This window comes from Gopherus flavomarginatus, chromosome 1, assembly GCF_025201925.1.
Source record: "Gopherus flavomarginatus isolate rGopFla2 chromosome 1, rGopFla2.mat.asm, whole genome shotgun sequence".
Classification (NCBI taxonomy): Eukaryota; Metazoa; Chordata; order Testudines; family Testudinidae; genus Gopherus; species Gopherus flavomarginatus.
Window position 1 is genome coordinate 249851467 of NC_066617.1, and position 15708 is coordinate 249867174.

General features: G+C 41.2%; 1 protein-coding gene across 5 annotated transcripts in view; it reads right to left on the reverse strand.

Annotated features, from left to right (window-relative positions):
* Positions 1 to 1148: 1148 nt before the first annotated feature.
* The window catches only part of CRACDL (CRACD like), a 103869-nt gene continuing 89309 nt past the window's right edge, over positions 1149 to 15708 (reverse strand). For all 5 annotated transcript variants that reach the window (XM_050931635.1, XM_050931664.1, XM_050931624.1 and 2 more), the window contains 3 exons: positions 8238 to 8440; positions 5728 to 5875; positions 1149 to 5196 (listed from right to left, as the gene is read on the reverse strand). In XM_050931635.1, the coding sequence (XP_050787592.1) occupies positions 5054 to 5196; positions 5728 to 5875; positions 8238 to 8440 (494 nt within the window). In that variant the 3' untranslated portion in view covers positions 1149 to 5053. The remainder of the gene's footprint in view (positions 5197 to 5727; positions 5876 to 8237; positions 8441 to 15708) is intronic.

Genomic DNA, 15708 nt, shown 5'->3' on the forward strand with positions numbered 1-15708 from the left:
TGGAGAATTATCTAGGTATAAGAATTAATAAAAGTCTTCTGATAGCATTTTCAAGTTTTTGAAGTCAGACAATAAAATATCATACAGTAGAACCTCACCAATTTACACTAATTACTTGGAGATCAATGAATGCTGGGAATATGCAAGTGAGGGTGAAATTCAGCCATGTGAAGAGCGCGAGCATAAAGCCTATGCACCACTTAAGACCCTACATAAATCCTATTTTGAGGAATTAAATAGTACACGGACCTTATTCTGACTCTCTAAATGGCTGAATTTCTATGGGATTCTATGGAAGGTGCTGCACTGCCAAATATTCTCAGAGTTGCTTCTTTTTTTCACAGTACAAACCTGTAAAGTTACAACCATAAACACAGAGTCCTGTAATTAAACCCTTGTCTCCCACAGTAGAGTGCTCATCATGTATATGAAGCAAACATTGTGGCAATTTTATTATACTCTTTAAGACTAACAGGCTATTAATGGTATCACAAAATAACAAGCTGTTTGCTAAACTACTGTTGAACATTTTTACTGATGAGACTTTAAATATCTATTTGTCTCTTAAAAAATGAACAGATTTTGTAAAGGTTTTCTCTGTTAAACACGACAGACAGCATAACCCCATTTTGAAGTAAAGTCCAGAGAGATGTTTTAGCCTTAAAAATGTATTTATTACATTTTGCTATACAACATTAAAAATTGTTTAGTTGTGATTTTTTTTTACTTAAAATTACAGAGCTAAAAGTTAAGATATATTATAATATTACAATAAGCAAAATAGTAAACACTGTTTAAGTCACAAAAATCTACAGTTTTCTGCATTCAGAAACATACAGTACACAATTTCATTTACACTATATGCAGTACTTTAGCACTGGGGGTTGACAGGACCTCCAAAACTTGAACGTCATCATTAAACAGTAAGCAGAAGAAATGGTTTTAAACAACATAGGGTCCATCACTTTGGGGAGAGAAAAAAGGCTCCTAAGGATTTCTGGTCTTCACCTCCATATTTTGTTTGTTTGTTTGTTTGTTTTAATCTAACTAAAACGATATTACTTTATGTGAAAAGGCCATGAATTAACCTTGTTTTTTCCAATATTATTTCAGTAGATTTGCTACTGGATACTGTATTGTACTTGTTGCAGCTGAGCAAAATGGATCATGTTGAGTCAGTCATATTGCTTGTGGGCTGAAAAAGTACAATGGCATCTACAGTAAAATTGATTACAGTTCTTTCCACACAGTCAAGAATATAAACTATAAATCAGTTTGCTTAAATACATTTTATTACATCCTGGGATTGCCAAGTACTATCCATTTGGCTGAGAGACAATATGCAGGATCTGAAATAGTTTTGCATTATTTCCCATGTTAGTGGACAATAGTGACTGTTTAGCAATTGGCTATAGCTGAGTCACATGACCTTTTGATCTAAAATAAAGAAACTCCAGCACAGGATACTATTGGTACAATAACCTATTTGAAGCAAAATCAAACCCTACATTTGAGATACTTAAATTTATGCCATTCTGATGGACTAATGCTTTAAGATCTGAGCACATATCATATAATACTAACCACCCTGTAAAACCAGAACTTGCTTCCATGGAAATCACTGGAAGTTTTAGTTTGATTTCAGTGGATCCACAAGCAGGCCCATAGCAGCCAACTGTCACTGTTCCTGGCAAAGTCAAGTTAGTGAGAGTATTGAACATAAAGGATGCTATCCTGGCCACACTGAGGTCAATCACAAAATTCACATTGACTTCATTGGGACTAGGATTTCATCCAGAAGGTGGCAAGATCAGGCCCACATTAGAGCTAGGGCTGCACTTTGTGGGAAGGTATTAGACAGCTGCATTAGCTCATCTCGCAAAACTATGTGTGGGGTCCATTTTTTGTATGTTTGTGAGGCCCAGAATATTGTGTAAGAAACCCTAGAACACTCTGTTAATAATCTTCTTTATCTTGAACCTTTGTCTGTCAAACAGAATTTCCTTAAAGATATTTGGAATTGTCCCATGTAGTTGTTGCACTGCTCACTCCCCAGAAATTCAGGTGAGATCAGATACATCTTAAATAATTTAGAACAGAGAGAAAACTTTAAAGCAATATAACATACCATTAACTCCAGTTCAAGTTAATTTCCAGAAAACATTCTACTTTTCAGTGAGGGTATGAACAGGCAATAATTAAAGGATAACGTAGATTTTTTTAAAATTTAATTTTATGTTTTACATTTTCCCTTTAACGTGGAAGGGTTTATTTCAAGAATTGTGCAGATTGCAATGCAGTACCTTAAATAAACTTTGTATTGTGATTTCATGAGTTATTTCTTAATGTTAGTTTTTGGGGCTTTTTAAGATTGTGTTACAGTACCTAAAAGTGCATCTGTTTATATAAGAGAGTGTCTTACAATGTGTTTAAGAAATAACTGTAGAATAAACTGTGATTTTATATTCTATGTTTTGAGAAATGAGTGATTATTAACTGTGATTAAAGACTATATTGCAAATGCACAAGCACAAAGGGCAGAGTGAAGGTTGCTCATGCAAACAATTTTGGGGCAGTCTGGATTTGAATCTGAATTTTGTGCTTGAATACATTTCCACTTTTAATATGACCAATATACAGCTGATGAGGATGAGTTTCACAGGAGTCTGCCTTTAAGACTGAATAGTTAAACTTCTCCTTCTACTCCTGGTTTCTGAATATTTACAAAAACGATTGTCTTGAATTTTGTTATTCCAATGAGATTGGTGGGAGTTTTGCCAGAATAAGAACTACAAGACTAGGCACATAAACAGCAGATTCATATTTATGTTTTCAGAAGACTGAAAAATAGTTTAAATTCTATGATGAAAAGGTAAATGTCATCATTTGTAACAAAAGCTCTAGTCTGTTTTTATTCTTTAAATAAATGAGTTGTGCTATACTTACTAGAATCTCTAAAGAGCAACTAATGCCAAATTGAAAATCTTCAAAAACATGCTTTTTACTCATATATTCTGTTTTATTTCCCTCACTTTCTAGCACTAAGGAGATCTGATGAAAATAGCTTATTTATCTCAAGTGTTCATATACGCCAATGCCTTATTCTTTATCTAAGTTGATTTACAAACGCTTCATTAAAGTTGATTAAAACACATATTGCCTTCGGCTACCCAGACCCTTATGAAACATGAGATTTCAAAATCTCAGACTCATGGATTAGAAAACAAGGACATTCTAAGTTAAGGTTCCATACATATCCCTTAAAAGAATATTAGTCTGGCAGGAAAAAACAAACCACAAATTTATAAAAACTAAGAAGTGAACATCAAGGTGCTGCTAAACACATACAGTACAAGCACCCAGCCTTGCTCTATTGCAGGGGTTCTCAAACTTCATTGCACCACGACATCTCTCTGAGAACAAAAATTACATGATCCCAGGAGGGCGGACTGAAGCCTGAGCCTGCCTGAATCCCGCTACCCCAGGTGTGTGTGTGTGCGTGTGTGTGGGAGAGGTCAAGCCCCACTGTTCTGAGTGTGGAGGGCCCAAGCCCAAGGGCTTCAGTGCCAGGCAGGGGGCCTGTAACCTGAGCCCACCACCCAGGGCTGAAGCCCTCAGGCTTCAACCCTGGGCTGTTGGGCTCAGCTTCAGCTCTGGTGACCCCATTAAAATGGGGTCACGTCTCACTTTGGGGTCCTAATCCACAGTCTGAGAACTGCTGCTCTAGTGTTTTTGTGGGAGGAGAGACTGATTCCCTTAACAGCAGGATACTAATTTTAGGACATTTCTGAATGGATTTTTAGTTTCTTTGTGATTGTGCAGCAGGAAGAGAGGAAGTACAATCAGGTCAGCGTGATCTCTATCAAACCAGCTACAACTACTTCCCCATTTCAATGTTGGTACACAACCAGCAGAGGTGCCCATGAAACTGCATAAACATGAACAGAGGTGCCCATTAAACTGATTTGGAGTTGCGGTGGGCACAATGAAAATAATATTGTTACAGCTTGTTAACATACTGTGCTATTCCCAGTCCCTTTTGCCATTCAGATGAAGGCAGAGTTAAGTCTGTGAGGTTGTACTGTGTTTGAAGCAGCACCTTAACTGTTCAGTTCCTGGTTTTGTAACATTTGAGTTTGGGCTCAACAAATCCCATACGCTAGCTAGTTAATCTTTATCTGAATTCATAATCTTCATCTTTGATATCATAAGCATATCCATTGCCACTAAATATGGTGCCACAAACCAACATGATGAATTCCCATAAAAAACAGAACACCCGCATCTGGGTGAATTCTGGAGAAGAGCATTCATGAATACATACATGAGATTCCAATTCAATCCAAACACATTTGTTTCCTCTTTGCTTGCTTTTCTGTGCCCATTTGTGCAGCCAGTTTTGTTCAGGCAAGTATTTCAGGAGAAATTTTTATTCATTTTCACACACAAACAAGTTTGTTTATGCCTCAGGAATCAAATCAGAAAATAGAAACCATACCATGTGACTCAACTAACCAATTGCACAGTTCAAACAGCAAATTCTGAATATTTGATAAAGTACTCAATAAAAACAAGTCATGAACATATCATTGGCCCAAACATCATTAAAGACTGTCTGTCAGATAACGCCAGTAAAAGAGATTTATATTATCACGATCTGATAGTGGACAATTCACAAATAGATAATGAGCAGTGTAACAATGTTTGCAACAAAAAGTTCAATAAGATTTAACAAAGATACTCGTTTTATGCAATTTTAATGGAGGGGAGGAATACATCATGTATATAGGCAGAATGTTTTTCTAAGTTGGTGTGTATGTCCTTTAAAGTAGATTATTTTTAAACCATTTCTAGTACCATCCTGATTGCTACAGAAGGTTTAAGGTAAACTTGTTGACAGCACTTATTGCACTCTTTTTTCAAAGCTTTATAACAAAACCCTTCTGATGTACCATAAATTCTTCATTGTGATTAATTAATATTAGAAGTTCAATTATGTGGACTACTCAATTATCCTAAATAACATATACTATTGGTCTTGAGATGTATCACCCTATTTTATAATCTGTGGCATATCACTCCAAGCTTGGGATTTCTTTTTGGCAAGTTCCATCCATGATGGCTGATCTGGAACAGAATGACTGACTTTCTTAAACTGGTTCATTTCTTCTTTCTCTATCAGCACTGAGGATTGAGCTATTGTGAAAAAAAAATATATACATTATGTTAGGTTGATGCTCATCTATAGACCTCACCTGTTTCTTTAAAACAGTACATTGTCCTACAAAATTAAACCTTTACATTCCACATGGAAACTTACTCTACAGTGCATTAACAAATTAATATTGTACCATAGATCAAATGCAATATTTGCATGCATTTGACTTCCTCTAATGGAGGCAATGCATGTAGGTTCCAATCCAGTGAAGCGTCCAATGCCCTCAACTCACATTGATTTCAATGAGAATTGAGGTTGCTACAGAATTAGCCCATTATAAGCAGCATTCCTCAAAATAAAACTCTGGAAACTAGTGTTAAAGAAACAACTACAATTCTTGCTCTCACTGCAGCCAGTAAGAAGTGGGAAAGAGACAAGTCAGTGTGGCATGGATCCTGCAAAAAATTAAGCACATGGGTAATTTTGCTCATATGAGCAAAGTCATCCACATGTTTCAGAGTCTGCAGGACAGGAGCTTACATCTGTATTTCAAGCATTTGGTTTCATACCAGGGACATGATGTGACAGCGAGTTGGCTCTTGGCAGTGGCTCGTTCACGTCAGACTTTGTCTCATTCCTCAGTTCTTCAGAAGAAGTTTTAGGTGCTAAATGTGAAGGTTTGCTCCTGATGAAGTCTGCTTGTTGCTTCATTGACCCCTAATTACATTGGGGGGAAAAAAGCAGGTAGAAATTTTTTAAATAATTAAACGAGAAAGAACAATAGTGGGAATTTAAAAGAAGATGAACAACACAGGAGTGAACAAGATGCTCTTGCATAACAATGGAAAAGTCTTGTCACACACTTGTTCCATTTATTTCATTCAAGTTATCACCAGTTCATAAATCTCTAACATTTTGAGTTCTGTTTCCAGGACTCTAATTTTGCAATTTAAAAAAGTGCCTCTGTATTTTGTCTTATTTACAACAGTGATTGCAGAAGATTGTTACTTTCACTGCAAATTTATTCTTGGGCACATGCATCCATCTGCTAATGTGAATAGAGAGGAGCCATGCCTGGCAGAAAATGGTTTGTGGCGCACACTGCAGGAGCTGTGGTTTCACAATATGTTTCCCTTTCTTCTCCCCAACTATGTGAGTTCAGAACTCTGTGGTGGTGGAGAAGGCTAGGGTTGGGGTTAGATGTTCTTTGAGGCACCATTTTCTTCAGATCCTCATGAATTTCCTTAAGGAAGGCAATGCTGACCACATCAGCATACTCTTCCTTGGGTTCCCCTACTGTCCGATGAAACTCCTCCATGATGGGAATCCATGGTAGTATGTTTCTGGAAGGATCGCTGCTACCATGTGGGACAGAGATAATGGGAGCAGTGCAGTGGCACTGAGCCTCATGCCCTATGGTCAGCAGGATCTTGGGGTACCTACGGGCTAGAAGGGTCATGTCTCTTAGCTGTTGTATGGAACCAATGTACATGGCACAATCTGCAGGATACAATGCAACTTGAAATCAGGAGATTTCTGGCCCTTAGAAGGGAATTTCTCAAATAGGGGATGATTTGACCCTCTATGTTTTAAGTAGCAAAGAGTCCTGTGGCACCTTATAGACTAACAGACGTATTGGAACATGAGCTTTCGTGGGCGATTACCCACTCCATCTGGCAAGGCGGTTTTGAAACCAAGCTGTTCTGTCAGGATTAAATCACTGAGAAGATTTTGGATTACTATGAAATGTGTGTGGGGATTTTAAATACACACAAAAAGAACAGATTCCCTCAGTAGGGATTGAACAATTTAGCACATCAGTCAGTTTACATATACACAAAGCTAGGCCTGATCCTGCCAGCACTTATGCAGATGAGTAATTTTACACTCAAGGTGCAATCCCAGAATCACCCAAGATGCTCCAATACATCTGTTAGTCTATAAGGTGCCACAGGACTCTTTGCTATTTTTACAGATCCAGACTAACACGGCTACCCCTCTGATACTATGTTTTAAGTGTCGTGAACATATACAAACTTTATTTTGGTTTATAATCTCATCTGGACACATGATTAGGGAACATTTCTTGTTAATCACACTGCCGTTGTTTGTCATCCTGTAGAGAGGCCTCTTTTAAAACTTTAGAATACAATATACTAACCTCACTTTCTATCAGGAGAGCTTCATGTAAGGAATTATTTAGCATGAGTTTTTTAAGAGGCAATGCTAACTAATATCTAGTGTCACCATCACATATAAGTCTGATTTATCACAGTACAAAAAGCCAAAATCTAGATCATAAGAACATACATAAGAATGGCTATACTGGGTCAGACCAACGGTCCATCTAGCCCAGTATCCTGTCTTCCAATAGTGGCCAATGCCAGGTGCCCCAGAGGGAATGAATAGAACAGGTAATCATCAAGTGATTCATCCTCTGTTGCCCATTCCCAGCTTCTGGTAAACAGAGGCTGGAGACTCCATCCTGGCTAATAGCCATTGATGGACCTATCCTCCATGAACTTATCTACTTCTTTTTTGAATCCTGTTATAGACTTAGTCTTCACAAGATCTTGATTTTGTCACTGATTGTCAAACAGAAAAGTTATTTTTACCTTATTTCATTTCTCCAGACCCTGAAAATTGTTGGCAAGGCAGTTTTGAAACCAAGCTGTTCTGTCAGGATTAAATCACTGAGAAGATTTTGGATTACTATGAAATGTGTGTGGGGGTTTTAAATACACACAAAAAGAATAGATTCCCTCAGTAGGGATTGAACAATTTAGCACATCAGTCAGTTTACATATACACAAAGCTAGGCCTGATCCTGCCAGCACTTATGCAGATGAGTAATTTTACACTCAAGGTGCAATCCCAGAATCACTCACGTGTGTAAAATTATTCATGAGAGTAGTCATGGGACTATGCATGTGTACAAGAATTTGCAAAATCAAAGCCTTTGTAATTAAGTATCAATAATAATTAGATTTTTACAGAATTATTTAATAGCAACTGATCCAAAGAAAGAATGCAACAGCAATTTTACACAAAAGCATTAAACAAGTTTGCTTGTAAGCACCTCCATTCTTTCCTTCTCCTTATTTTGTTTTTCTGTATCCGACTTAACATCTTGAGCCACAAGTTTTTCTTCTTTAGTAGGGTCCGGCTCCTGTTGCATGTCCCTCTGCTTCTGTCTTGCTATAGTAATCCAGGCTGGCTTTGACTGGCTGTCAGTTCCTCCTGCAGAGTCTGCTGTAATCACTGGGGAAGGCACAGTCTTCTCTGTTGACAGATTCATTTGGAAACAAGGTTATTTGAAAGAAAACCTTAATTCATTTTAGCTCCTTCACTGTCTCATTTCACTGATTTGTTATTACAGGAAATGTGATTGAAGAACATTTTATTTTGACCCCTTGAGAAGTTTTGATGTTACTGTTCATTATTCACTTTGCTAAATGACAATTTTATTTGTAAGTAATGCTTCTGTATCTTTGTCCAGAGAGTGTCACCGTGTCACTCCTGTCATATGAGCGATATAAGGCAGCACCAGTCAAATTACATCAATGCTGCAACTGTGAATCGCAAACTGTCAACAGCTGACTACTCTTGATTTTGCCTCTCTCTCCTAAATACCAAGGCAATGCTTCCATAGCACTAAAAAAAGAGAGAAATGTTAAAATGGAAAGCCACAGAAATGAATGCAACAGGCCAATTTCACTGCTGGGGTAAGTGGATGAGTGAAAATTCCATAGACTTAAATAGTTGCACCCAGTTACACCAGTGGTGAATTTGGTCCATCAAGCAGAAATAGCTCTTACTCCTAAGTAAACAAGTTAATCTCACAGTGCTTAAAAGGTACAAGAGAAGTAACACTAATCCTAAAACACTAACTACCTGTGGGCCTGCTCCTCTACACTGGAAGTCTTGACACTGATGTAGATGGCAGCAGGATCAGGCACTTGTGTATCACTAGTAAGTGAAAAATCAGCACTGTCAGAGAGTGTCATTTCAGATTGGTGAATGAAATACAGGAACAACATTTACAGAGGAAATCCTAACTGCAGTGTCTGGTGCTAACGTCTGGGATTCTTGGGAGCTGTCCGGGAGTCCTGTAGGACTTGTCTTCACCAGAAAGTTAGGTTGTGTTAGAACACAGGCTTGCAGACATATTAACTAATGTGAGGCTCAACATGCTGTTGCAGTGAGTGGAGACAGGAAGGACCATTATGTTTTACATAGTTTTTCTGGACATGAGTAAACTCTACTGGAACCAAACTTGGGTTAACCACAATCACTGGACAGGATGTTTACTATTACTTGTCCCTGTCTTCACTGCCTGCAAAGTCATGTTTAACACTGCATTAGTTAACACAATTCCTCAGGGTCATGTTCTAACACAACCCAGTTTTCAATTAAGACAAGCGTGACAAAAGAGAGGCAGTATGTGGGGAACAAAGCAATCAGACAGTAAAGTGTCAGAAGAGTCACCCCTCTGGTGTCAGCACTGTGGCCTGGTCTATATTAAAAAGTTAGGTTGACTCAGCTACATCGCTCAGGGGTGTGAAAAAGCCACCCCTCTGAGTAATGTAGTTCAGCCGACCTAACCCCTGGAGTAGACAGCGCTAGGTCGATGGACGAATTCTTCTCTCGACCTAGCTACTGCCTCTCGGGAAGGAGGATAACCTATGCCAATGTGCCACTGTAGTATTTCAAGTGCAGGCAAGCCCTGCATGGTGACAACCTGCACCTGCCAATACAAACATTTCAGCCCTGTAATGCCTGATGGGAAAGTGCAGAAATGGTTAAAGAGAATTAGAAAGTCAAAGTTTGACTAAGGCTTCCAGGCAGTGCTCATGGCCCAAACACCAGTCACTGCCTTTGAGATCATATCCGGGGCCTTCAGCCAAATACGACTCCCAAATACTAGCTCAGTGAGCTGAGGCATAAGTAAACTTAGAGGCTCTTGCATTCCTCCTAGAACCCTACCATGAAAAATGCAATTGGTTGAAAGACTGAAAATCCTTGGTTCTTTCAGGATGAAATTTTGCAGGCTGACACCAAGTGTGTGCCAGAAGCACTCCTGGTTGTTAGAAAGGGAAGAACAAAGCCTGAGTAATATTACCTCCTTCCAAAGACCCACCTAGCCCCTACTCATGGCCCTCAGCTGATTCAGCTGATGAACATGGCCTCCTGATTGCCTGAAGACTTCAGCAGGCAGTTTTAAACTCTGCAACAGGCCTGTTTCCCCGGCTGCTCCATAACATTCCATGGTTGCAGCTGTGATTCTGGTCCTGCTCTCAGCTCTCCCTTGCTCCTAGTCCTTTCTCCAGACTCCTTCTCCTGGTGCCTGATTCCTGCTCCTAGCTCCCAGTTCCCATTCCTGGCTCCTGTCCCTGCTCCTGCTTGGGTTGATACTTCAGCTCTGACTCCTGAATTTTGGCTCTTGCTCGCTTCCTGGACTTGGCATTCAATTTCTGAACACGTCTCTGACCCTTGGCTCCTGATTTCTGGCTCTCGGTACCGGCTCACTCCCCAGCTTTGATAACTTGGCTCCTGGTTCAGACCACTAGGCCTGGCTGTCCCTGTTCCAACCATTAGTTTGCCCTCCTGCCCTGACCACTAGGCAAGGCTGCCCATAGCTGGGCATTGCACCTCCTGGAAGAGGTGAAAGTAGATGATTTGTCTTGGATAGGAATGAAGAAAAGGGCAATTCTTAAAAAAAACTGTCATCACCGTCAGGAAGTGCTTTAGGAAGTGCAGGGCCCAATTCGAACAGTTTCGACGGGGCCCCGGCAGGGATGACTAAAAAAAAAAAACCACACACACGTAAAAAAACAAAAACACACACATGTAAAAAAACCACATGGGGCTTGTACTCACCGGGCAGTGCTCTGAGTCTTCGGCGGCACTTCGGCAGTAGGTCCTTCACTCGCTTCAGGTCTTTGGCGGCACTGAAGGACCTGCCGCTGAAGACCCAGAGCGAGCGAAGGACCCACTGAAGTGCCGCCAAAGACCCGAAGTGCTGCCAGGTGAGTAAAAATTACAAAGGTACCTCTAGCCAAGGAAGGGATTTGCACTGGGCACGGGGCCCTCTTAGACGCAGGGACAGATTCAGGGGAATTGGTGGAATAGGCCTAAAGCTGGCCCTGATCACTGTCTAAAATAAGAAGGAAAAGATAAACACAGAGCTGCAGAACTGTTACTCTCTCTTCTCACGGAAACCACAGCAACCAGGAAAAATACTGTAAGAAGTTGTCATTCTCTGGTGTACAGAGTACAGGGATTCCAAGGGAGTGAAGGAATAATCCAGACAACGAGGATGAGGTGTCTAACCCGGGGGCTTGTTAAATGACACTGAAGGCAGCTGATCACTAAGGGACATGAGTCAACCGGATGCCCAGACACCCTTACTCAGATAGCTCTGAGGATGAAGGCTCAGATCTGAGGGATTCTGACAGAAAAATAATCTTAAACAAAATCCAGAATCTCAGAATGTGAGCAGGAGGTAATGGTAATGGCTTTGGAGTGACATCAAGAAAAATATTTCCCAAACTCTCCAACAAACAGTGGTGGTACTTGAACTCTTAAGACAGAGTGTCAGCTACTTGAGAGGGAAAAGCTCTCATGCACAAGGATTAATCTCTCCAACTCCAGGCCAGCAGCAGTAATGTAGCAGGAAGCTCTGCAGAGAGAATTGCAATACAGCTCAAATCATCGATCAGGTGACTGGATTCCCCTACAAAATTAGACTCCTCCCACAAGAAAATACTGCAAGTGCCTGTTTTATTCAAATATGCAGCACTGGTTGCTTATCTGCCCAGGATACCCCTGGTTTCACTATGCAGGACTCCCTGAAAGCTAATAGTGCTCGTCTCATGAGCCCCATGTTCTAAAATACTGATACATTCTTTTCTCCCAAAATGACCATTTCCTCTGAATCATCCTGTATCCCACAGAGCCCCACAGCCGAGATGACTGGTATCTGTGACCACTACTGTGGTTTTTGCAGAAAGATTCCTTTTAACAGGCAGTTTGCCACTAACCACCAAGTGAGGAAGATTTCATAGGGAAGTTTAGCAGAGCAAAATTTATCTAATGCTTCTTAAGCATAAGTGCTAGAAAGGCTTAGAAACCGCTGGGTAACTTGGGACAGTGCTACTGCAGCTGGAACCAGATGATTCTCTCATTGATTCTCACCACTCTCTAGGGATGAAAGCCCAGATTCACAAAGAGACTGCATAACTTTTAGGTGCCTAGAAAAATCACTGGAATCAACAAATTCTGAGTTAGGCACCCAGGCTATCTATCCAACGAATAGGAAAAGAGAGGTGCCTAAGAATGGGATCCACAAAAGCCAGCATGCTAGGTGGCACCTCGCCAAAGCTAGCCAATAGCAGATGCCAATGAGGTGTATCCTAAGCCCCACCCCTTTTTGGGACTTGAATGCCTAAATTCAGGCTCGAGGGAGGCACCTATCTCTGCTTGGAATCCATAGCTGTGAACCTTCTCCTGGAGTCAGGAGTCTAAGATGTGTTGTTTTTGTTTTGCAAGACACCAGACAAGGAGGAGAAAGAGGTGGTGGTGGCTGTCATAAACAGATAGCTAAGGGTTAATGTCTCTTTCACCTGAAGCACCTGACCAGAGGACCAATCAGGAAACCGGATTTTTTCAACTTTGGGTGGAGGGAATTGAGTGTCTAAGTCTTTTGTCTGCCTGCCTGCTTTCTCTGAGCTTTGGAGAAGTACTTTCTACTTTCTAGTCTTCTGTTTCTAAGTGTAAGGACAAAGAGATCAGATAGTAAGTTCTATGGTTTCTTTTCTTTGGTATTTGCATGAATATAAGTGCTGGAGTGCTTTGATTTGTATTCTTTTTGAATAAGGCTGTTTATTCAATATTCTTTTAAGCAATCGACCCTGTATTGTATCATCTAATACAGAGAGAACATTTGTATGTATTTTTCTTTCTTTTTATATAAAGCTTTCTTTTAAGACCTGTTGGAGTTTTTCTTTACTTCAGGGAAATTGAGTCTGTACTCACCAGGGAATTGGTGGGAGGAAGAAATCGGGGAGATCTGTGTGTTGGATTTGCTAGCCTGATTTTGCATTCCCTCTGGGGGAATAGGAAAGTACTATTTGTTTCCAGGATTGGAAACAGAGAGGGGGAGTCCCTCTGTGTAGGTTCACAGAGCTTGTGTCTGTGTATCTCTTCAGGAGCACCTGGAGGGGGGAAGGGAAAAAGGATTATTTCCCTTTGTTGTGAGACTCAAGGAATTTGGGTCTTGGGGTCCCAGGGAAGGTTTTTCAGGGGGACCAGAGTGCCCCAAAACACTCTAATTTTTTGGGTGGTGGCAGCAGGTACCAGGTCCAGGCTGGTGGCTAAGCTTGGAGGTTTTCATGCTAACCCCCATATTTTGGACGCTAAGGTCCAAATCTGGGACTAAGGTTATGATAGTGGCACCTCCCTAATAACTTTTAGCCCAGTGGTTAGAGCACTTGCCTAGGATATGGGAGACCTGGGTTCAGTTCTGAAGTGTTTCTCTCAGTCTTTCTGGTTGAAGTTGTTCCACTTTGTATAAACACTTACATGGTCAGTCATTGAAGCAGCCAAAGCAGGGGCATTTGGGCATTCAGAGATCTTTCTACAGTTCTGACTGGACGTTCTCTGCCCTTTGCTGACTGGCTCCAACCCTCTCCCTCCCTCTCAGTTACTTCACCTCAGCTTCACTTCACACCTGTCCATTACTCTCTTCTCCACTGTCCTCATCCCCTTCAATGTCCCCTTTCTCTTTCGCTCATCCCCTGTAAACTAAACTAAAAAATCATGGCACTAACATGCTGTTTGCTGCCATTACATTGTTCACTCTGCTTTCACGCCTTTCCCCACCCTGTGTCTGTCTTGTCTGTTTTGACTGTAAACTCTTTAGGGCGGGGAGCGTCTGATTCTTTGTGTTGGTATGGTACCTAGCACAATGGGCAGGGCTGGCCTTACCATGACGCAAACTGAAGGCGGTTGCCTCAGGTGCCAGACTGGGGGCGTGGGGTCACCACTAGGACCCAGAGTGTAGAAAATTGTATCTGCTGCTGGTTCATATGTATTCTTTCTGCTCTAGATGCACAGAGATGGTGGAGTGCTAAGCTAGTGGAATGAGGGCACAAGAGACATAGGCAGGCAGGAGAAAAGGTGAAAGGGAATAACAGAAAGCAGCAGGAGCTGCAGGGAGAGAGAGGAAGAGGAACCTCTTATGTACCTCTCTAGCACCCTCAGGAGCCTGGACTGATTAACACCAGCTTCTCAGAGAGCTTCCTGTTTCCTGCTGCTTTCCTGAACCCACTTGAACAGGCAGTCAACTGAAGTAGTAGGAGCTAGTTAGGCCCTTAATATGCTGATATCTTCCCTCACGCAGGCCCTGCTACCAGCCTGCTTATTTGTCCCCTTCAACTGAGTGTTGAGAGCCACTATAGTTGGCACAGAACAGCAGTCATGAGTGAAAAAAGAAAATGCTCCTCTGGGGCAGCATTCAGAAAGAAAAAGAAAGCAAAGGAAGCTCTTCTATCTAAGCAGGAAGGAGCTCTCCTGAGATACACAGATACAAATGTTCACGGTGAGCCTTCTGGCCCCAGTGAGGATCTGAGTGGTGAGCAGATGCCTGATCTTCCAGTTAGTCAGAGTGCAGGTGACCTGGCAGCTACTGCAGCATCCATATCTCCATCTCAAATGGATGTAACCATGCACATTCCTGAAGAAAAGTGTAGATCAGAGAAGAGTGTGGTGAAGGCACAAGAAACAGCTGCTGCTGAGTTTAGTTCCTTAAGTCTAGATGATCCAGGACTGTGGACCCACTTGAGCTGTAGCCTGAGGGACTTCCTTGTACTGCATGAGCCACAGTTGGTGAAAAAATTCATGCTCCCCAAAGACAATGAAAATAGAAGTTTCCATCCAACACATTACTAGCGTGAAATCCTCAATGGTGACAAAGTGGAGAGGCCATGGCTTATGTACTCAAAACCCCAGAATGCTGCATACTGTTTTTGTTGCAAACTCTTCCAGTCTAATGTTCCAGCCACACTAGGTTCTACAGAAACAAAGGATGGAAAAATTTGGCTAGAAATCTGGCATGACGTGAGAAGGCAGCAAATCATCAGAGAGCATTCCATAGGTGGAAAGAGCTTGAGATGAGACTAAGGTTAAAAGTCACCATAGATGATCAGCATCAAGAGAAGATTGCATCAGAGTCTCTTTAATGGTAAAATGTTCTGAAATGGCTCATTGCCATTGTGAGAATGCTTGCTACCCAAAACCTAGCACTGCATGGCACTTCAGATCAGCTGTATGTGCCAAACAATGGAAACTTCCTTAAAACTGTGGTGCTGATGGCTGAGTTTGATGCTGTACTCCAGGAGCATCTCAAGAAGAGTCACCATCCAAGAAATGTACACACACCACTACCTTGGAAAAACAATTCAAAATGAGATCATACAGTTACTGGCAACAAAAGTCAAACAGAAGATTGTGGCAGATTTGAAGTCAGCAAGATATTACTCTGTTATTCT